Genomic DNA, 22,712 nt, shown 5'->3' on the forward strand with positions numbered 1-22,712 from the left:
TATAACTGAAACAAAAATAAAATTATTTCAAATATACAATGATATTTATTGAGTGAAATTATTTCAAATATTTAATGATATTATTGTTATGTAATTAAATATTTGAGGAAAAGAATTTTCTAAAAAATTATGGATACGAATATATGTTCGAGATTAATTATTTATAAAAATTATTCCAACACTTCGTAATATTCAGAAGAATATCTAACCAAGATTAAAAACCATGAGCAAAGAGGAACGTATCAGAATTCTAAGGTAAAATTGTGATTCAAAGTAACATGTTCTTAGATATAATCCTGAAATCCTCCAAACTCTTTGGAGATCTTAGAGATATCCAAAAGATGGTGCAGAACTATGTCAATCGGATGTACAATGTATCACAAAAATTGTGGAAATCTTTGAAAAACAAGAAGAAATTCTCGGAACATTAAATGATATTCAAACAAGAATCTTAACTCTAGAACAACAACCAGTTTCTAGTAAAAAGATCTCGAAAGAAAGGTTATCACTAACACTAGTTATATTCGGAAGTAAGAATTAAGTTTGATGGCTCAACGACAGTACATTAGAACCAACAAAGGAAAATGTGGGATCTCATAGTACAAATATGAGATAACCACAAACAGATTTCCGAGTATGTAGAGAAGAACTTTCAGCGAAAACAATATCAAGAAGAAATCAAATTCTCTTGTACCAAACACCATATGGAAAGTCTGTTTTAGAATCAACACATCCTTATGGGGTTATGTTTAACATTGATGCACTAGTCTTAAAAAACAGACAAGATCTCATAGACGACTGAACATCGGCTATAAGAATCACAGCAAGAACACTTGATCACAACAAAGAAAGATTCATTAAATTTTTAGAAATAAGTCTAACGGGATCAATTAAAAGAAAAAGGGATAATATATTTAAATATTATTTTAAGTTTATATTTGTTTATATTGATGATGTTTTAATAACATCTAAAAATATGAACGAACATATTAAACATTTAGATATTTTCTATAAAGTTTGTTAAAAAAATGACTAGTCCTATCCGAGAAGAAGACAGTCATTGCTACAAGGAAGCTTGAATTCATTAGAGTAGAAATAGATGAGTTCGGAATGATTTTGCAAGAATACATAGTAGGAAATGTACAGAAATTTCCAGATGAACTAAAAAAAAAATCAAGTTCAAAGTAGAGTTATTAATTTTGCTGGAATGTTCCTTAATAATCTAGGTAATCAGTGACTTTGGAGACCAATCTTCCCAATAATGGGGTCTTGTTGGAGTATTAATTCAGATTGAGCGAAACATTGTCTTTGAGGAACAATCTTCCCAAGTAACTGAATACACACTACTAAAAATTAAAGAAGTGTTTATAAAAGACCTTTTAATATCAACCACAACTTACACCCCTCAAGAATGGTACAAGTTTTGAACACCAAGTTCGGACAGCAAGAACACATCTTTGCCTAAACTTTTATTAAATATGTCTGCAAGCTGCCATGATGCGGATAGAGATATGCGCTGTCTAAATCAGCCCTGCTTTGATCTTCTCTCAACCCAAGTGACAGTCGATCTCGGATGAGCTAGGGTTGTTCGTGATACATTGGATTAGCAGCTATGTTCATAGTCGCTTTATTATGGCAAAACAAAGTGGCAGCCGTTAAAATTAACTATAAGCTCTATTTCGTCTCAACAGCCGATCAGCTTCGAAACATTCTTGTGGTTTATCTGGGAAAAGGAGACTAGTTTCCTGATGAAAACCTTTATCTCTTGTTCCCGTACATGATAAATTGTTCCTTTTACAAGCTTGTTTTCTCCTGCATCATCCAATTTCCACCAATTTACGGTTCCAAAACACAACTGCTGCTGAGGATTCTACTCTCAGCATAATTATCTGTAGCCTTTTTTTTTTCTCTCTCTTCTGCTGTAAAAACTCTAAGCTTGACTGTCGGCTGTGTGGAAACCATGTATTCTAGCATTAAGCCACCAATGCTTTCAAATATATCGCATCTCAGTTTGGCTAGTTTCTTTAACCTGCGTCTCCGAAATAACCAAAAACTTTCTACTCCAGGAATCATTGAACCCGTTTGAAGATTTGAGGCACTCCTAGTAAATCATATAGTAATATTTATATACTTTCCCTCTATTCTGCACCATCAGTACCTAACCTAAACTCTTCTAAGCATGCCGTGAAGTTCATGTAATGTAAAGTGAACTGCATAAATGGTTTCCCATAACAATGCAACAGAAATGTGTAAATCAAAGAGAATTGCACATATTTGAAGTTCATCATCAAGAAATTTACCATATGCAATATAGAACAACGTAGATCCCTCTATTTCATTTTTCGGGTGGTGACTTTTGCGATGGCAGCCAGAACCATTTCTCTCTCACCTTCAAACCCCTTCGGGACAAGAACATAATTAGTTTCCAATACACCAGATTAGACTTTTGAATTATACGCGACAATTACTGTTGTACAAAAATTACATCACATTTCAAATATAATTATTAATTATTTCTTACGTGTTTTTATTAATATTTGGAATGTTGATAAATACATGTTTAAACCCAATTGTCCCTGCCTCAGTACTGCCTCTATAGTCTTCAGACAGATACAAGGTGAAATCAACATTATACAATTAAGCGATGAACCATACACTCAATAAAATTTGTTTCAGTATAATTATAATTAACATAAAATTTCACTGCATATCTATGCTATATCATTGATTTATATTAAAGTTTAAAGGTCTTACAAGTTACACGCATGACGGGTAAATAGCAATAGTTAACTTTTGATGTAATAACATACTGCAATATCCAGATTAGATATGTCAAAACGGATTAGTGGAGTGTACTGCCTAACAACCTATCATTAGGTTGGAACGCTGGATTGGAGCAACACCAAAAGTTTAAAAAAAAAAAAAAAAACCATAATTAGGTTGTGTGGAATGGGTCAACCTATGTGTCATTTTGTCGAATTAAAAAATTATTAACTCAACTCATTTATATGACCAACAATTCTAACTTATTTTGACAACCCCAGTATTGATAAACTGTTGTGCTTTTAAGGCCCAAATCTTAGCAAGCTCAGAACACCAACTGAACTTCATACAATCCTTTCTTATGATATGTGCGTGCACACTGCTGATTAGACTAGTAAGTTTTACTTCAATAATATAAATGAAAATTTGAATCAAATTTAGAGTTTGAATAAAAATTATGTCTCATGAATGTGAGAGTGTTTTTTGGCTCTCCACATTCTTGAGCTAGTTGTGACTCATTATTGTGGAAGTGTCTTTTGACATTTCACGTTCTTGAGTTAATTGAAAACTTTTGGCTCTTCATATTCTTGAGTTAATGGAAAGATTAATTGAGTTAATTAATCTTGTATGACTCTTGGTATATTGCATTTTGAGCTTATAAATAGTGTGTTCATTCCCTGATTTCAAATACATGAAAATCTTATCTCTTTCAAACATTCTCTTGCATCTCATATTGTTAGCTTTTCATTTAGCCTCCGTTAAATTTTTGTATAAAGTGAATGTACGTTTTATGTTCGTCATAGTAGTGCTTCGTGCTGAATCACTGTTGGTTGATAAAGAGTTGACAATTACTATATATTTTACTAAATATTATAGCACATCGAAAAAAAATACATTAATTTCTTATTTCATACGTGTTTTACTAATATTTCTAGTGTTGATAAAAATATATATAGACCCAACTGTGCCTGACTCTATAGTTCAATAGAGATATTTGGTGAATTGGCATCAATTACAATTAAGATAATTTTTGTTCTCTCAAAACTTTCGTTAAAATTTATTTCAGTATAGTTATAATTCCCAAAACCACGCAACCTCATCACAACACCAGCTGAACTTCACACAAGTCATTTCTTATGGGTTGCTGGATTTCATACTTTGGGCTCCATGGCCAATCTTGCCTCAGTGAATTCAACTGCCATTCAAAAGCCCGACCAAGTCTTTTCCAAATCTCTTATTATATATCAAGTTTCTTCTTCTTAATCGAGCCAAAAAGACTTTGTGCCATGGTCTGTTTTTTATTTTATTATATATTAATAAAATATCAAGTTTTTAATTTATAAAGGATGTAGCTGAGTGGATATGACTTTATTTTCACGACAAATCATATGTTTCATTCCTTTCACCACGAGCCCTCTCATTTTATTTGTTTTCCTCTTTTCTTTTAAATTCATTATTTCAAATTATATTTTAGCCCCTCAGTATTTTTCATAATTATGATATGACTCTCATTTCAATATAAATCAATTTAATAAAAAAAATTGTATAAACACACCGGTTACGCCAAATGCCATTACTATTAATTAAATGTTTGCCATTCAAAATTAATTATAATTCAGTTCACACTAGTAGTCGTCGTTCATCCTTTGGATGACACATATAGGTGCACTGACCCCATTTTGCAGCTTGCAACAGCTCATATTTACCTGTATGGCAACACTACATATATTTTGTGAGAAACATTCATATTTCCATTGCAAGTCTCAAATATTTTTCTTGATAAAAATTTGAAAATTAAAGACTAATGATCCTATGACAAGTGTAATCCTTTCGATCCCCCGAAGAAAGCCTTAACCCCCAAGCTTCTTTTTTCCCCCCTAAATAAAAAAACCTTCTTTTTTTCCCCCTGCTTTATTTATTTCAATGAACCCATAGCACGTAGTACAATCACTATAAATATATACCCCTTACCATAAAAAGATAAAGCAGAATGGTTGTGGAGGAGGAGGAGGAGCAAGTCGCCGGAGCTGTTTACGTGATGAGATTTAGGCCTAAGAAAGGGAGCGTATTTCCCGCGAAGAGGAGGTCGGTGAAGAAAATGATGCTCGATTCGATCATCGCATCGTGTTTCAAAACTGAGCAGCGGCAGCCAAGCAGAACCTCGCATGATTTGAAGAGAAATCATGGAGCTGGCAGCAAGGAGAAGAGTAATGCTGTGTCTCCAAGTTCTTGAAATTATATATGTAGCTTCTTATGTACAATACTTATTACGGTTATGAATTTGGATTTTTTTACTGTCGATTTAACTTGTAACTAAATATCATTACAGTACTCATGCATCTAAATTTCATATTTGTTTACCAATAATTGTTCTATATATATGTATATTCTTATATTTTATCTATACTGTATTTGATTTGTAGCCGGGCGTGGCATGAGTTTTTACCTGCTAGAAATGGTAATAATCTTTGCAATTAAAAAATCATAACTGTTTAAGAAAAGATCATCACACTTCAGTACCATGTGTGTGTATGTGTGTGTGTTAAAAATTAAATAAATAAAACATTTTACGTACACATGACCCCACATAAAATCTGGTGTTGGCCGAGTCATGCTCAACAACCGGAGCATATACTTCACACACATGAACAAACCAAGTATCATATCGGGGAAGTATAATTTAGATAAATGTCACTTTTCGTTCTTTACTTCTTAAATGAAGTTAAAATTCGGTTTTTTTTTATAAAAAAAAAATAATTTGATATTTATCCAACCATTTCCACAATCCTGATATATGCCATCAGATTAACAGAATAGATGTCCAAAAACTTCACACACATATGATATGCTAAATATAAAAACACAAGATATAAGTTGTAAAAGTGCTAATTTTGTTGCCTTTTTTTTATATACCAATATTAGTACTGGGCTCCAAAAAGATCAATTTTTTGACTAGAATGACAACTTCAATGTAAGCTAATAGGAGACAGTGCAAAAGACTAGCTTGAATTGGGAATACGTGTTTATTGAGGTGACAAGGTCAGTTTCGTAGTATTTGTGTCGTTTGCTATCTGATACGAAAATGTAGGCCACTTTTTGACTCACTCAAAATCATGGTTCGTGGTAGAGAAAACGTATCGGACTCTATTGTTTCAATTTTATTGATATTTCACATAAGTATCGTGATTATAGTCGCGAAATATTTTTATAACAAAAATATTAATAATCATATGATTCAAAAAAAAATAATTTAAAACAATTAAGGAAAATTTGAAAAATTACCGAAACATTCTGCAATAGCAACCGTGAAATCGACTTTCTGTTCTGCGACTACCGTGAAATCGAAGAATTTAAAAAAAAAAAAAGAAAAAAAAAAGGCGTAATAGTTACATAACCGTTTTAGCCTGAAACTTTGTTGCAGTGGCTTCCGTTGCTGTTCCGAAATGCCCGATCCGGGCGTTCCATGCTCAAAATATTATAAACTAATTGATCTCGAGGCCTCAAATGGGTTCCCTTCTGGATGCATAACGTAGTCACTAAAGCGATTGATTTGGATCAAACCTCTTGTCATATGTGGCTGTCGTGAGGTTTATCAAGTGCAAACCCAATGCCACGGTTAGTCCATTTCACTTGGAGAGATTGACATATTCGGATGCAATAATTATCTTGTGATCAGAGTATATAATCACTTATCTTCTATTTGTTTCCCTTTCTGCTTTTATCTTTTCACTCAATTGTTGTAAATCTTTAAACACATGTGCGCGCGCGCCCCCACACACACTTAAGTATCCACAAGGTTCCAGATTTAAAATAATGTGTCATGTTGAAATTTATTGTAACAAAATACTCCCTCGACTAAAACAAATGAGTAGTTTTTTTTTTCCTAAAAATAATGTGCTATATAAATTGTCATTGGAGACAAATATAGTTAACGAGCTAAAAACAATTACACAAAATATCTATCTAAAATATTATTAAGATGGTTGAATATACGATCGACCTTGTTATTCGACATCGAACATTTCCAACCACTGGATCCAATGATGATGTTATTGTTTTTAAAAATAAAATTTAAAGTCGAATCCAGTCTTATTTATAAATATACGTGAAATAAAATTTTAAAATATTTTAATTGGTGTAGGCGTTGAATAATATCTACATTTAATTGGTGCAGAGAATTTTCTTCTTGTTCTTTGCCAGTATTTTTTCAAAATCTGAACTTATTTTTAGGACTGACCAGAGTGTGCTTCAATCAAGTAAATTGGAATGGATGAGGCAAGCATGTACTTCGCAATTAATTATTGACTGACCAAGCTCTCCCAAGTTCCCAACTCATATTGGAAACGAATAAATTCGGGTCAATGCGAATGATATTAAATGCTGGTAAGTATAGTGTGAAAGTGACACTCAGCGTCGAAGGGGGTGGACAATGATACGATTTCTTATTGGCTTCACAAGTGTCGATGGGGTGGTTAATAAATTAGATATCTCCCACCTAGAAGACAAGTATTGTGGGTTTGATATTTAGAATAACTGGAGTGCTGTATATATACAGTATTAGCATGCATACTAGGTGAGATACCGGCGTTCAAATTCAAACACTAGTAGACATTTGCGTACGTGTAGAGCCAATTACATGGGAATTGTAGCAAGATATTTAATTAATTCGCTAGAAACTGGGGAAGTGTTAACATGATTCCTTCTTAATGCATGGTTAGAAGATGGTTGATTTTCCTTTTGTATGTTCCCAGGCTTATAACCGCGATCGTTTCAAAACTAGGATGTTTTTTTGTATCAAGGAAACTTGATCCATAGTCTTATTTGGGCTATGTTGGTGTTTTAGATTTACTTTTTCTTTGTTTCCAATTATTAAAAGCACCTTTAATTACTTTGCTAATATCAAACTGAAAGGGAGGAATCAAAAACAACGCTAAACATTATGGTAATGTATTAAACGAAACATACAATGATGCAAAGAAAAACATCCTGAACACGACAAATGGAATTAGAACTATGTAAGGACATGTATGTTAGTTACCCTCTTTATATTATGAATCACTAAGTACATTAAAATTACATAGGTTTTAATTCTAAGAAACCAAGACGAGGATAACTTGATTATTTCCCAGGACTTACTTTTTGCCTTTTTTGATCTGATTCTCGAATGCACTAAAAGTAGACTTCGCAGCTTTGCTCCCAACCTCAAGAATTTTCTTGCCCATCATTGTTGAGACGTGCTCCCTATCTTTAGGAATAACACTTCCTTTCTTGCCCGACTGAGTTTCATACTTGTTGCTGCTCTCTCCGTAGTTGGAATTCATCTTGATCTTGGCTTACAACAAAATTAAACTTCGTTTTATTATGTAACTGGAGATTTTGTATGTGAGTTTTCTTTACTGTGGTCTTCTCTTGTGGTTGTGTATGATGGTGCTAGATGAACGCTGCCCTGCTATTTATAGGGAATGCTAGCTCTAGTTTTAACAACTCTCGAAACCCTCGTTTTTCAGTGATTATTACGTGTAATTTTGTCGCTAATTCCTTGTGATTTCTTGCAAGTTTGCCCCAATATTGTAGTTTATTTGATATGCATCTGTACGTAGGGGTGTGTGTGTGTGGCCTTCTCTTCAGATTTTTTCACCTGTGGATGACATATCATATATTGTGTGTGTGTGTGTGTGTGTGTGTGTGTATACGATGGTTTAGGACTTGTGGTCCTTTGGTTTTTGTCGTGTGGTCGTATATGTGTGTATTGGTATTATAAAGTAAATGCCAACAAATGGCGTGTGTTGGTGTGTGCAAATGTATAATATTATTATTATATACTGTCATATTTATTTTTATAAACATGTTATATTATTTTATTTTTAAATTTTGGCAGCGGTACCGTGTAAATTTTCAATTTTGTAAATTAAACTCAATTTTCCAATGTCCACATTGTTATTTTGTAATTGACGGCGTATGCATGAGCTCACCCCGTGACGTATCAAATGATCAAATCTCACGAAACCCTGTTTTGTAATGTATTGTCATGCCGCTTGCAACCGCATTTCTTTAATTTTGTTAAAATTAAAATTATATATCCCGGGAAATTTAACATAACGAAAATTCGAACAAATTTCGATATAATCACGAAAAAAATTCTATATAATAACTGAGAAATCATCTCCACATGCAGTACATTAAATTTACAAAAGGTAATATTCACTACAAAAAAAAAGGGGTTTAGCGACAGCCAAAACCGTCGCTAAAACCGTCGCTAAAATATTTATTTTGCGCGTTGATTAGAAATTTACGAGAGCATCAACTCTAGCAATGTTGTTTCAACAAAGACAAGCCGTGTCCGATGGATAAAAAGTGGTACCGCATGTTGACGATAGACATGCAGTTAATTACAAAATCAAAGAATCAAATTAGTAAACGCGCAACGATGATTATTATATGCAAGGTTCTAAAAAGCGTGAAGCGCTCCAAAGCGTGGATGTCGAGCTCCAAGCTTTTCAAGCTTAAGCGAGATTAGCACATGCTTAAGCGTGAAAAAGTGTTTTTTATCTTTAATGTAATTGTAATTATCTCAAACCAATAAATAGATAAAATAATACATAAATATGATAAATTTAAGTCTGATCCATTAATTGTCATATTTATAAAATCATAAAAATATCAAAATTACAATCTTTATTTGTTTTTTCAACTAGACCATATTAAAAATGTTAAATATTTATCAATTCATTATCATACACGCTTAATCATAATTAAAATTAAAAAATAAACATCTAAATTATAAACTTAATTTATTATTTTAAAATAAAAAGACATACCTTCAAAATAAAAAAAATAAAAAATAAATAGATGCAATTAATTGTGCTTAAGCACGTTTAATTAAACACTTTAATTACGCTTTTTTCCGCTTTATCCGAAGCGGGCGTTTTTGCCAAGTTTCACTTAAGCGGGCTTTTTAGAACACTGATTATATGAGTTAATATATGGAGATGAGATTTTTTTGGGGTTTCCAGTACAAATATAAAACACACGTATTTTGTTTAGAATGTCTGACGAGATGACTAAATGATATAAATATATAATACGAGTGATAAAAAAAATACATTAGACATAAGGTAATTTATGTAGTTAATTAATTATATGATGTATGTTGAATAATGAGTTATGCAATCAGTGATTATTTTATCATTATTTTTCGAAATTCGTCGTGGTTTTTATGATTTTGAGTTTCTAAATAAACCAACAAAAGTTACTAGCTCTATGTTCATAAGAAATAAAAATATGTTTTAATGAAGATTTTTATCTTTAGCTACTAAGTAATGAATTAGATCGTAAATTTTCTATTGTTATAAAAAAGTTTTATGTTCCAACAAGAAGATTATGAACTTGTGATTAATTGAAGTACAAACGTTGTATGTCTTTCTCTGGACAACTCGAGATGCGTTTGAGTACTCTGCCTGTATTGGGCCGTTGGATCTTGTTACTACCTATGTTTGGGCTTTGTACAACTATATTTCGAAACAAGAGAAAAAGAAGATGCCCAGTAATTTCTAGAATAAATTGGCTGGCAGCCGAACTACGCTTCCCAATACGAAAGGTATGTAGTTAAATGGCATCTGCCTCTCCATTCACGTCGTCTCCAATTGTCTCCGGTTGAAACGGGAATCTCATCTATTTGAGCTTTTGTTGCAGAATCGTACAAGTGATTCTGTACCTGTCTGAAACATCAGGGAATTCAATTCTTCAAAGCAAGAAATTCAATTGACTTCACTAACTAAGACACACAGTTATGGAGTTTGAGGTGAGAATAGTCGGAGGAGCAGAAAGCTGCTTCGTTTCGCTTCCCCTTTCACTCATCCAAACGCTTCAGTCCGGTTACCTTCCTCCAGTTCTTGCTCTTGAACTCCGCTCGGGCGCGCGCCACTGGCACGTGGCATGGTGTGGCTCCGCTTCCACCTCACCCTCGTCAATTGAGGTGCACCTTCAAGTTTTTATTTTTATTGGCTTAATTTTTTAATGGGTGTTATTTTTATCTGAATTTTTGGACAATTTGCAGATTGCTGGGCAGTATGCGGAATGCATTAGCTTGAGTGACCGTACTTTGGTCAGAGTGAGGGTGGTTAGTAATTTACCCAAGGCAACTCTCGTGACTATTGAACCATTTACGGAGGATGATTGGGAGATTTTGGAGCTTAATTCAGAGCTTGCCGAAAGTGCTATTCTGAAGCAGGTGTGTTTATTTGAATTATGAGCTTTTGTGACTTAAAATTATGTCAATATAGAGTTTAGCGTTTTGGCTTGGGGATGGAGAAGGTGAAAATCGTGTTTTGGGCGTTATGCGTTTATATGTGATATATTTTGGTTTTGTAATCTTAATGTAGTCTTGTGGCATAATCAACTGGGATTTGTTTGGTTTGGTTGAACTTCAAAGTGATTATTTTTTGTCCTTTTAAGCATGATTTTGAATTAAATACACAGCTAGGAGAGCTTAGAAAATTGTTTGTGGAAACTACATTCAGAATTAAAAGTTTGCATTGGATGCAATTCTAAAGTAGCTTTTGGCTGTCAACAGATGAGGTGATTTAGTTGAACATAAAATTATGTAAAATCAATTTTAACGTAATCTTTTTATTACTATCAACTTCTGATGGTCTTCAATAAAACTCACGTATAGTGCACCATGGCATGCATTGAAGTAAAGTATTACTTGATTGCCAATTTTTTGCTTTTGCAATAGCAATAACTGGTGATAATTTGGTTCAATTGGTTTGTTTCAGCACATTAGAGAACTTAATTTGATAAATACGCTTGGAGTAGGTTGGTATCCATTTTTTCTTGTTTGTTTTCACCATTTCATGCTTCGAGAAAGATTTCCGGTTCCTTAGCCAGAAAGATATGTGGCTATGAAAGTTGTGGAAATGTCTCTCTCTTTAGACATGTAGCAAATTTCCGGAGTTTTGAGTGGCTGAAATTAATCTTGCGTTGCATGCAGGTTGGAATTGTCCATGAAGAAATGAGATTTCCTTTGTGGTTGCATGGGCAGACGGTTGTTACATTTATTGTCATGTCAACCTTTCCCAAGAAACCAGTAGGTAACAGCATGGCTATTATTTTAGAGTCATTCAGGTTATATGCCTGCTGGTACCCTTTATGTCGTGTTGTACTTGTTAAAATGCCGGTGTCTAATGAGCCTTTTGGGTATTTGTCACCATTAGTAACCCATCTGGTAATATTCCCCTTTTCTTACAAGATATATTTAGGTGAATTTCATTCAATTTTTGGAAAAAAATTGTTCCTTTCGGCCTCGATCCAATTATATCTGACATGTGAGATTGTTTCCAGTCCAACTTGTGCCCGGAACTGAAGTCGCGGTTGCTCCTAAGATACGTAAAAATCGATCCCTACAATCTTCAGAGCTGGCTAATTCAAGCTTTAAATTACTGTTGCGAGTCCAAGATTCAGACAGTGAATTCATTTATAAATACGAAGAGAATGGAGTGAAAATGGATGTGGTTTTCACTTCTGGCATTTTCATTCATCCAGAAACAGCAAAAAATCATTCATTCGGTTCTCATCAGTTGGTTGTGATATCTTCTCGATTGCTATCCAAAGAGAGCATGAATAACTTGCATTCTAAAAGCAGCAAGTCTGAAAAAGAAGCCAACAATGGAAATCTTAATCATAAGAAGGATCACCATCTTGTCGTTCGTATATTATTGTCAAAGTCAGTGTCTATAGGACACATAATGCTGCCTCAGTCTCTTCGTCTCTATTTGGGAGCTGCATTACACTCTTGTATGTTGCTTTCCTTGAAGAGTTGATTGATTTTCTTTTTGATTAATTTGAGCTAAATTTCTGCAATCAATTTTATTCTTGCGATCTCCTGCTACTCTCACTATTGTAGATAGCTTTATGTGGTGTTGTGGGTGATTTAGATAATTGTGCAGTAGTTATGAAATGATTTCTCGAACTTGGACATGTTCATGCCCTAGGCTAGGAGTCACCATCATGGTTATCACGACTGGCAATGTTTGGCCTATCGTGATGCATAATTAGATGATAAAGCTCTGAATTTCCTAGCTGGTGAGATTGCCTTTGATTCTGTTGTTTGTTATCATTGAGAATGGTTTGGTGTCTGTCACTCCAAAATTCACTTACAAAGTTTCATGTAGGTTTGTACTGGTCTGATGATTACAATGTTGGAGGGTATTATAGATTCATATTTTATACTAGTAACTTGGTGTTATGTATTAGGTTTTGTAATGTTTTGGACATGGAGTGTGAGATACGTTTTTTACTTTCTATACCACCTAGGCACCTAGCGTACGGGTTAGTTGGAAAAACTAATGTCGTTTTGAAAGAATGAACAAATTATTTTAAGTGAATTTTTTTTTTTGGATAGGAAATGATATTATATTGATTTATAAAATTAGTTACAAAAAGCAAACCAGAGGTCCACGTAAGACGAAGTGAGATCCATATTCAAAATAGATTAACATAATACTAGACCTCAATTTCCATACAAATTTTTGACTGACAAATATTTAAACTCTACAATAAATTTCATTTAAAAGGAATGCTGATGTGGTTCTTAAATCTTTAAGATGAGCAAAGATCTGATCACATTCTACTTCTTGCTTTTCCATTTTTTCTTTTTTTCCGGAAAAATCTGAGGATGTCTGTTTTCATAACCTTCATTTCTTATCCAAGAACGTGCAATAAATGGATGAATTTGACTTAAAGTAGCACTAGAGTATTCTTTTTTGCAAGCAATAAGGCAACGATGTTCAAAGCCAGAGTATCTTACTCGAATTTGCATCTTTCCTGATTTTGATGAATTCGGTGTGTATTTGAATCTAGTATTGGCTAGTTTCTATTCTTTAAAGATCTTAAGTGGCGGTTTATGACAGTTTATACTTCTTGGTGAGGTTGAGAGACCTAACTAATGTTATCTTTCCGGGGTTATTATGCTTGTGGTGATATTATTCATTTTTCTTCCAGGGGTATATGTGAAAACTTGCAACGTTAATGTCAAAAAAGATATTCCACAAGTTTCAATTTCACCTTGCCATTTCAAGATGTATCAAGATGATAACATTCTTGGGAAGAGCGCTACAGAAACCCTAAACAACCAAAAGATTAAACAAAAGGACCTGCTTCGAAGAATTAGTTCAAACCCTGACATTGGTGTTGGTGATTGGTCAATGCATGAGAAGATTGTTTCGTGTCTTTCTTCCGTGTCTTCCCATGTAAAGTCCGGAGAAATAAATGCTAAGAACGAAGAACCAAATATGAAGGTTGGCTATAGAAATGGCATGTCTACTTTATTATCTGCATGGTGCTTAGCTCAGATTGAGACTGTCAAGTCAAATACAACAGAGGAAGTAAGTTCAATGGTTATAGGATGCAAAACTTTAGTTCATTTAAGAATAAAAAGTCCCACGCTGCAAAGACATGTAAAGGTAAAAACACAGAGTAGCAGATTGCCCGCAAACAGAAATCAAGCTGAAGAACCATCGGTTGATGCCATATATCTTTTGTCTCTTTCTGAAGAATCTCAGCACGATGAAGATATTAATACATATGAACTTGCATTTGACAAAAACAGCAAAGACAACTATAGTTCGAGTTTAAATGATTTACTTGGAAAGCTGCAATTTGGTGATCTTGTATCCTTTCATGCATTCCATGAGACATCCCCAGACATCCTTTGCTCTGATATTTCTTCATTGGATTGGATGGGTACTGCTCCAGCTGATGTAAATAACAGTAGGTATTTTCTCACCTAATTTTGTTTTAGTCTGATTTACTGATCTCTCTGATTCTTCTAGTGGATGAGCTGATGGTAAATAGAGTACATTTTGTCTGTTCACCTATTTGTGATTAGGGAAGTAAAAAATATTTAGTGTGCCAATAAGTAGCATACTACTGATGTTAGATGAAGCTCTAGGAAACAAACAAATCAAGTGCAATACATTATTCACTGATACATGCATAACGGTGTAGATTAGGTAATAGTTCGATGCTGTGAATGATTCAAGGATACATTAGCTTTTTTGTATGCAACACTAATCCTACTCTGGTTACGTCCCTCGCTCTAAAACTAATGTATTCTCAAAGTGTGAATTAATATTCCCTCGGAATCCTGCTCCATAGGTATAGAGTTTAGCATCCTCAATGCGTGGTAGCACTCCCAATCTACCAGATTGCACATTTTCTCATTGACTTCACCTTTGTAAAGATGGTTCCCAACTTCTTAACTACTGAATATACTTGAATGCAGAAAGATCTGCGTGAATTTCCTTCCAAGCCATCACCGTTTAGTTATTGTTTAATGGTTGTTTGCTGTCTTTTATTTATGTTCTTCCATCTTGATCGCAAGATAGTCATTTTCCTTGTAGCTGACTATATATACATATGTGTGCGATTCTGACTGTTTATTTCTAACTTTGCTGATAACCTACAGGGTTGAAAGCTTTATTATCTCCTACTTCTGGAATGTTGTTCAGTAGTTATAATCTTCCGTGGCCTGGGCATATTCTAATCTACGGACCTCCAGTAAGTCTCATACATTGTAGTTCATTTGTTACTAAGGTCAATGATCAATGGGAATTAAAGTTTCTATGTAATCTGATATTGTTATCTTCATTATTTCCTATGTTCCTTGGTGGGTGTTTTGAGTTTATTGAGATAAAGTCAATGATCAATGGGAATTAAAGTTTATATGTAATCTGATATTTTTACCTTCACTATTTCCTATGTTCCTTGGTGGGTGTTTTGAATTTATTGAGATTGTTGTGCGAGAGGGGATGCTGAGAAATGAAGGCGGGGAAAGAAAGAAAAAGTTATGCAAAGGACAGCTCATGAATGTGTTCACCAAATGTATACCACAGTTTTTTTTTAACTTTTTTGGGTTGAACACTGTTTCCAGGACCATATGCAAAAGCAATAACAAATAACTTTTGCGCTCACTTTCTGGACTACATTGAAAGTGTCATGTAATTCTAGTACTTAGGATTTCTCTGTCACTGATGAGATCTGAAAGTAGTACTGATCAACAACTTATTTTATTTTACTTTACTTTTTAAATTTCTTTTTGGGCCAAAAAAAATTATTTGGTGTATTGAGCTGGTTTGATGGCATCTGATGAAACAAAAAGCGGTGTACCTGAAATGATGATCATTATTACTCATTTTCTATAACATTCCAAATTATAATCTTATCTTAGTGGAAAGAACGAGGATATGACACAGATGTCTGTACATGCTAAGCAAAGCTTTAGGATTTACTATTTAAGATTTTGTGTTGTGTAGGGTTCTGGGAAATCATTATTGGCCAAAGCCTCTGCAAAATATATTGAAGGATGTAAAGATATTTTGGCACACGTGTAAGTCTTTTTCTGTTTGGGATTTAGATGTTTGTAGTTTGGGAGCATGGTATGAATGTTGAGATACGGCAAATTTTTACTCATTTCTTTATGGGTTCTTTAAAATCTCATTTTAATTGTATGATGATTTAATGTTAAATGGTGAATCTGAATATTCTCTCAATTTGAAATTTTTATTTTGCAGTGTGTTTGTGTCTTGTTCTAGACTAGCTTTGGAGAAGTCTTCAACTATACACAAAGCACTGTCTAGCTATGTTTCTGAGGCTTTAGATCACTCACCCTCTGTCATCATCTTTGACGATCTTGATAGCATTATTGCACCTTCCTCGGACTTCGAGGGATCTCAATCTCAAACATCTTCTGCAGCGCTCGTAGAGTTTTTTACAGATATTTTAGATGAATACGAGGTAAGATCTTTACGCGTTCATGTTTTCCTTTTGAGTGCTAACGTGTTGTCCTTTTGTTATCATTCTAAAACTTGCACCTGAAAAAATGACAACACTAAATTGTTTCTGGATGGATGGAAAATTTCTGTCTGCTTTTGCTATCCTCGTTGGTGTTAATCGAGCAGTGTGCAACTGTCGATGATCTTTGTGACCTTTATGCTTTCTTCTGCTCCATCAGTATTCCGTCTCCCAATGCATACATAATGTCTCATCTGGCATGTAGTTTTTGTTATATTACAGCTGTCACAACTTTCTTCGGCTATAGTATTTTCTATTTAGGACATGTACACTAGACAGGGTACGATACAACTCAAATCAACCAAATTTGAACAGAAATTTACTTGTTATTTTAATTCGATTTTTTGGTTTGTATCAGGAAAAGAGAAGGGACGTGTGTGGAATTGGCCCCATAGCATTTATTGCTACTTCCCAGTCCCTAACTGGTGTCCCACAGAGTTTGAGCTCTTCTGGTTAGTTACCATTCATTTTGTTGACAGCAGTAAACGCAATGAAAAGTATTCTGCGAATATCTTTTGTTGAATTGCTTGACCTTACAAATAAACAAACTGGATTCAGGAAGACTTGACTTTCATGTTAAGCTGGTGGTACCTGCTGCTGCAGAACGTTCTGCAATATTGAAATATGAGATCCGAAAGAGATCCTTGCAGTGCTCTGATGATTTGCTATTAGATATTGCGTCCAAATGTGATGGATATGATGCTTATGACCTGGTACTTGGTTGATACTTATTGGAAACAGCTGACTAAAATATGACTGAAATTATATTACTGTAGTGTTTCTGTAAAATTTGGATTTGGAATTCTTACGAAAAATTATTTTATCGAACTAGACAACAAGATACATTAGATAAAACTTTTCCACTGTAGGAAATACTGATTGACAGAACTGTGCATGCTGCCATCGGTCGATTATTGTCTGCTAACTCGAATTCTGTACAAAATGAGAAACCTTCTTTGGTCAAGGAAGACTTCATGCAAGCATTGCAAAATTTCCTTCCGGTGGCCATGCGTGACATCACTAAACCGTCTTCTGATGGTGGTCGCTCTGGTTGGGAGGATGTTGGAGGTCTTAACGACATTAGAAATGCTATTAAAGAGGTATATCTTTTGTGCTGGTGGTGTAGAGTAAAATTGATTTTTATCCTGAAGTTGTATTTGAAATACTAGAATCATAAAGAAATCTTTTTTTCAGTTAGTATTTTACCCCTAGAAATTAAAAATTACAAATGAATATTTATCATTCTTCTTTCGGGCTACTTTTATCAAAACTTTTTGATTGTGTATAGAATTAATTTGGTCGATGATTTTAAATAGTAGTGGTGCAGTGCGTAGGTTATTACATCTTTTCCAGCCATGTGCTTTTGTTCAGAACGACTTTGAAAATTCTGAATTAATTTAAAGCATTTATAATGTTCCCTGTTTCTGTCATCAGATGATTGAGCTACCATCAAAATTTCCGAATATCTTTGCACAAGCTCCATTGAGAATGCGGTCCAATGTTCTATTATATGGTCCCCCTGGTTGTGGTAAAACACATATTGTTGGTGCTGCTGCTGCTGCCTGTTCACTACGCTTCATATCAGTGAAGGGGCCTGAGTTACTTAATAAATACATAGGTGCTTCTGAACAAGCAGTAAGACATTAATTGCATAGTAGGGTTCCCATTATCTTCTTTAAGGCTATATTTTGAAAATACTCTGGTAGGCATTCCATTTTTTACCTTATGTCTTTTATTATTCATATTTCTTTATCTATTCTTTCTTCCAATGGTTTATGGGTTGACCATCAGCCATTGTGAAAAAGGTGAAGTCATTTCTAATAGAATCCCAGAAATATCGTAAAACTGATTGTAGAACAAGTGTAAAGGAGTTTGAAAGACTGATTATGTTTAGTGATGATGATTTATTGGAGGGTGTTCCCCTGAAGTTTCCAGTGTGGAATTTGAATTGGCGATGCCAAGTCTAATCTAGTTCCCATGTTTGGTAACATAATCATAATCCCATAGACCAAAAATAAGTGAATGTCATGCAAGTCAATTCTAGTTTTCTGTTTAGATCTTAAATCAGTTAGTCATGGAAGATATCGACTGAACTGGCTGACTGATGTGACTTCTGAAACTGTCTACAGCCAACTACAATGACTGATCGAGCTTTTCTAACACAATAAAATCTACCCTTGATCTTAATCATATACCTTAATATTCTCTAATGATTGAATTATAACGTATAAGTCATGATTTTGACGGAATTCTCTAATAAATTAATATACTATGTTGAACTATATTAATCTAATTAACAAAATACAATAACTAAATGTTATTATATTATTTAACAATTGCATTCACGTTAACGAACTGTGGAATCCTCTAACTTTCGATTTTTGGTCTATGACTATCAACATGTATTCAACCTCATATGTTTGTGCAAGTTGTATATCCATGAATTATGTTACCCTATCATATTATAAAATATGCTCTCGATCTCATTTATAACATATAAAATCATTTCGAAGTTGATCATGCTTCAAAGATGCAATAAACACAAAAACATAATCAAGTGTGCTTAAAAACAAAATTTAATCTTAAAAAATAAATTAAAACATAATTGTTTGGGGTATGATCACCTAAATTCTAACTAAAAAAATAGATAAAAAAAGAAAACGCGGTGTTGAGTTCTAGTTCTTTGCTTGCTCTTCCCTTGTGCGTTCCTCCCTCTTCTTGTGGCGTCTCTCGTGTGCGGCTCCTTCTTCTTGTGGCTGTATATGGTGTATCTCTTTCCTCTGCTAGGTCTTCCTCCTTTTATAGTCTTCCTCCTTTTATATGTGTGTTAGAATCCTTAAAAGTCTTCTTTTTTCGCCCAAAAGATCCCGTAGATTTGTTTTCTTCTTCGTGTCGCGCTGTCATTTCTGACCGTCCTAGTGCCCCCACTCTGTCCAGCACTTGTTTTTCGTGTGTGCTGCGCTGGGGCGGTCATTTTTTACCGTCCTAGCGCAGCCTATTCTTCCCGCAGAAGAAATTTTCATCAGGTTGTGTTGGGCCATCATTTTTGACGGCCCTAGCACGACCTCTGTTGCACGGTTTTTGTTACTCCATCTTGAGTTCATCTTTTTGTCACTTTTGCCTATAAACCAAACAATTCAATTGAGGAGTGATCTAAACACACAAACTATGAAATAAATGAACACAATACGGACATGATTGGATAAAACATGCAACAACAGATTCAAAACAATGCAAAATGACACGTAAATTCGGCACCTATCAATGACCTTATCTTGGAAAGAGCGCTGAGAGGCAGAAAAATGCTTCGAATGATTTAAGAGCTAGGAGCCTAGGATATGAGGAAAACACAAACAATAATAACGAGCCAGTTCCTCTTTCCTTGTTTTCCCATAAGACTTAAGGATCGAAAGATTAATTTATGATTTGGAAGGAGAAAGATCATGTTTGGTGACTTATTTTGGTTATGGATGGACCATTTAGCATGCTTGTTCTGATTTGTTCTGGTTGAATAAACTTAAAAAACCTTTTAAGTAGATTAGTTTTTCTTACAAATAGCGGCAACAAAGCATCCCATGTCACAATCCATAGGCAGCTGACTAAATTCTATTAATTGTTGCAGGTTCGAGATATCTTCTCGAAAGCAGCCGCAGCAGCACCGTGCCTTCTCTTTTTTGATGAATTTGATTCTATAGCTCCAAAAAGAGGGCATGATAATACTGGAGTGACTGATAGAGTAGTCAATCAAGTTAGTTCTTTTTTCTCCTGTCTATTTATGCCAGACTTTTCTGTCTATTTTGCTTCTTTTCATTGACCTCATCATCCTACTTTTCACCAGTTTCTGACAGAATTAGACGGAGTTGAAGTCTTGACTGGAGTATTTGTTTTTGCTGCAACAAGGTGATCTTGCTAGTTGCTACCCACTTACTGTATTCCATGTTTTTAAACCTTTCTTTATAAACTTTCCACAGGCAGGATGAGATCATTATTTGAAAATCACTTGCATTTTTGTTTTATTCATTTACTTGTTATGAAAATACACCTCCAGGCTTCAGTTCCGAGTTAAGAGTTATTCTCTTTATGTTGTTTGAGATTAATTGTTACTTAAATACATATTGAAGCTTTGATATCTGGTTAAGAGGTCTTTTTACACTGCTTTCTGATCGACGTTGACACTTTTCACTTGATTAATCACTTGATTAATGCCCAACAGTCGACCAGATTTGCTTGATGCTGCACTTCTACGGCCTGGCAGGCTGGATCGCCTCTTATTTTGTGACTTTCCATCCCAACGAGAAAGGTTGGATATCCTAGCAGTTCTTTCAAGAAAGGTCAGTACCTATGCTTAAAAGTCGATATACTTTTCTTCATTTTTTTGTGTTTGGAAATTCAATTTTCATTCTTGGATCCAACTTAATTCTTATCCTCGTTTTTTGCCTACTTTCTGAGTTAATTTATACAAATTACTGAGGTTTTTGGGCAATTATGGGACAAGATCGTCTGGATGTTTCTTTCCTCTTTCTTTTCTTGCCGATCCAAAGACACGGACAAAATGTAGAAAGGGAAAGCATGGTTCGTCAAAAGCCATCTTTTTCTGGTGGAAATTATTTATGCTGGCCTCTTGTCCTAGGAACTGAGTTATTGCCAGTATTTGCAAGGTTACCGTACTATCAAAGGCTCAAACAATTAACTAATTTCATGGATATGATCTCTCAACTCGACATCTTGACATCTTTGCATAGATGCCTACATAATGGCTTCATCAAGTGCTACTAGCATCATATGATTTTCTGCACTGTGCATTAGCTTTCACTAGATGTTATGTTAAATAAGTGACGATTGCCTTATATTTAAACCATTCAAATGATCCCTGAATTCCATTTTCTCGATTGCAGTTACCAATGGCTGGTGATGTGAACTTGGAAGCTATAGCTTATATGACCGAAGGTTTTAGTGGAGCTGACCTTCAAGCTCTTCTTTCCGATACACAGCTTGAAGCAGTCCACAAGCTTCTGGACAGCCAAGGTGGCAACACGTCTGGAAGTTTGCCAGTGATCACCAATACTCTTTTAAAGTCTGTTGCATCCAAGGCTAAACCGTCTGTTGCAGATTCTGAGAAGCGGAGATTATATGATATTTACAGCCAGTTTCTTGATGCAAAGCGATCTGCCGCGGCACAGGTCTTTCTTCTCTTCCCACTACTCACACATGCACACACAGTGTGTAACATGCGGAACAAGTGCTGGTTGTGCAACCACAACTTACATGATTTTTCATTTGTGGCATTTCATGCAGTCGAGGGATGCTAAGGGCAAAAGAGCAACCCTGGCTTAATTATTTGAAAAACTGGGGAAACTAGAGCGAAAGTATATTTTGTTTATACACATCCACATCCACATCCAGTGTAACCGTGAGCTGTACCTATCGTTGTGGTAATTTTATCTTTTGAAGTGCATGTATGTAAATTATTTTCGGTGGTTTTAGATGGGTAATTTTGGACTTGGGCTAAAGTATTGGTTAGGTGAGACCCTGTGTATTTGAAAATTATTCGTTCGAGACGTGAATAAAATATCATTAGAATCCCTTTACAAAAGCTGGAAATTGCGAAACAGTAAAAATTCTACTTTGGCGCAAAGCCACTTTTTATCCAAAAAGATAATAACAAATTGATGGCATAAAAATTTTGTAAAGAAGGGATGTTCCGAAGGAATATGCCGACCAGGAGAGGGATGTAGAATCCCAATCAATCTACTGTTACCTGTTTATTTATGTAATTTATTTTTCACGTGGACCTCTTGTTTGGTTAATAATAATATAATAATAATACATAGGGTATGGTCGGCTACCCCTATGAGAATATATTTTTTAGAAATATGTATCATGATTGGTAACATTTTTCATAATATATGCCATTTGACCTAATAATTTAATTATTTAAATTGATAGATTCGGATATTAAATAATTATAATATTAATATTAAGATGTATAAAGATAAGTTTGTCGATAATTTACGGAACATCTGAAATTTAAGGAAGAGGTTCGATTTCAATATCTAATTATAATAAACTGGTCGGACTATATAAAGATAAATGAAATG

The 22,712-nt window shown here is 34.4% G+C and overlaps 1 protein-coding gene across 3 annotated transcripts; it reads left to right on the top strand.

Moving 5' to 3' along the window:
* Window positions 1–10,353: 10,353 nt before the first annotated feature.
* Window positions 10,354–22,139, top strand: LOC140989643 (peroxisomal ATPase PEX1). 3 transcript variants are annotated; one of them, XM_073458946.1, is made up of 17 exons: window positions 10,354–10,738; window positions 10,820–10,993; window positions 11,756–11,855; window positions 12,106–12,558; window positions 13,765–14,532; window positions 15,230–15,321; window positions 16,077–16,150; window positions 16,335–16,557; window positions 16,973–17,066; window positions 17,173–17,327; window positions 17,484–17,714; window positions 18,049–18,249; window positions 20,237–20,362; window positions 20,453–20,514; window positions 20,828–20,945; window positions 21,510–21,794; window positions 21,910–22,139. In XM_073458946.1, the coding sequence occupies exons 1-17, from the start codon at window positions 10,553–10,555 to the stop codon at window positions 21,946–21,948; spliced, it is 3,381 nt and encodes a 1,126-aa protein (XP_073315047.1). In that variant the 5' UTR covers window positions 10,354–10,552; the 3' UTR covers window positions 21,949–22,139. The 3 variants fall into 3 exon arrangements, 2 of the variants coding, with proteins under 2 accessions (XP_073315047.1, XP_073315048.1); XM_073458947.1 differs by lacking the exon at window positions 10,354–10,738 and having other exon boundaries at window positions 10,911–10,993; window positions 11,756–11,851; XR_012177549.1 differs by lacking the exons at window positions 21,510–21,794; window positions 21,910–22,139 and having other exon boundaries at window positions 18,049–18,232.
* The last annotated feature ends 573 nt before the right edge of the window (window positions 22,140–22,712 follow it).

This window comes from Primulina huaijiensis, chromosome 12 (genome assembly GCF_012295235.1).
Source record: "Primulina huaijiensis isolate GDHJ02 chromosome 12, ASM1229523v2, whole genome shotgun sequence".
NCBI classification, from domain to species: domain Eukaryota; kingdom Viridiplantae; phylum Streptophyta; class Magnoliopsida; order Lamiales; family Gesneriaceae; genus Primulina; species Primulina huaijiensis.

Excerpts from the sequence above, each read along its gene's own strand:
- LOC140989643 (XM_073458946.1), top strand. The coding sequence starts at position 10,553 with ATGGAGTTTGAGGTGAGAATAGTCGGAGGAGCAGAAAGCTGCTTCGTT. Across the intron at positions 18,250-20,236 it reads TAGGTGCTTCTGAACAAGCA|GTTCGAGATATCTTCTCGAA; the intron begins GTAAGACATTAA and ends TAATTGTTGCAG. Across the intron at positions 20,946-21,509 it reads TAGCAGTTCTTTCAAGAAAG|TTACCAATGGCTGGTGATGT; the intron begins GTCAGTACCTAT and ends TCTCGATTGCAG.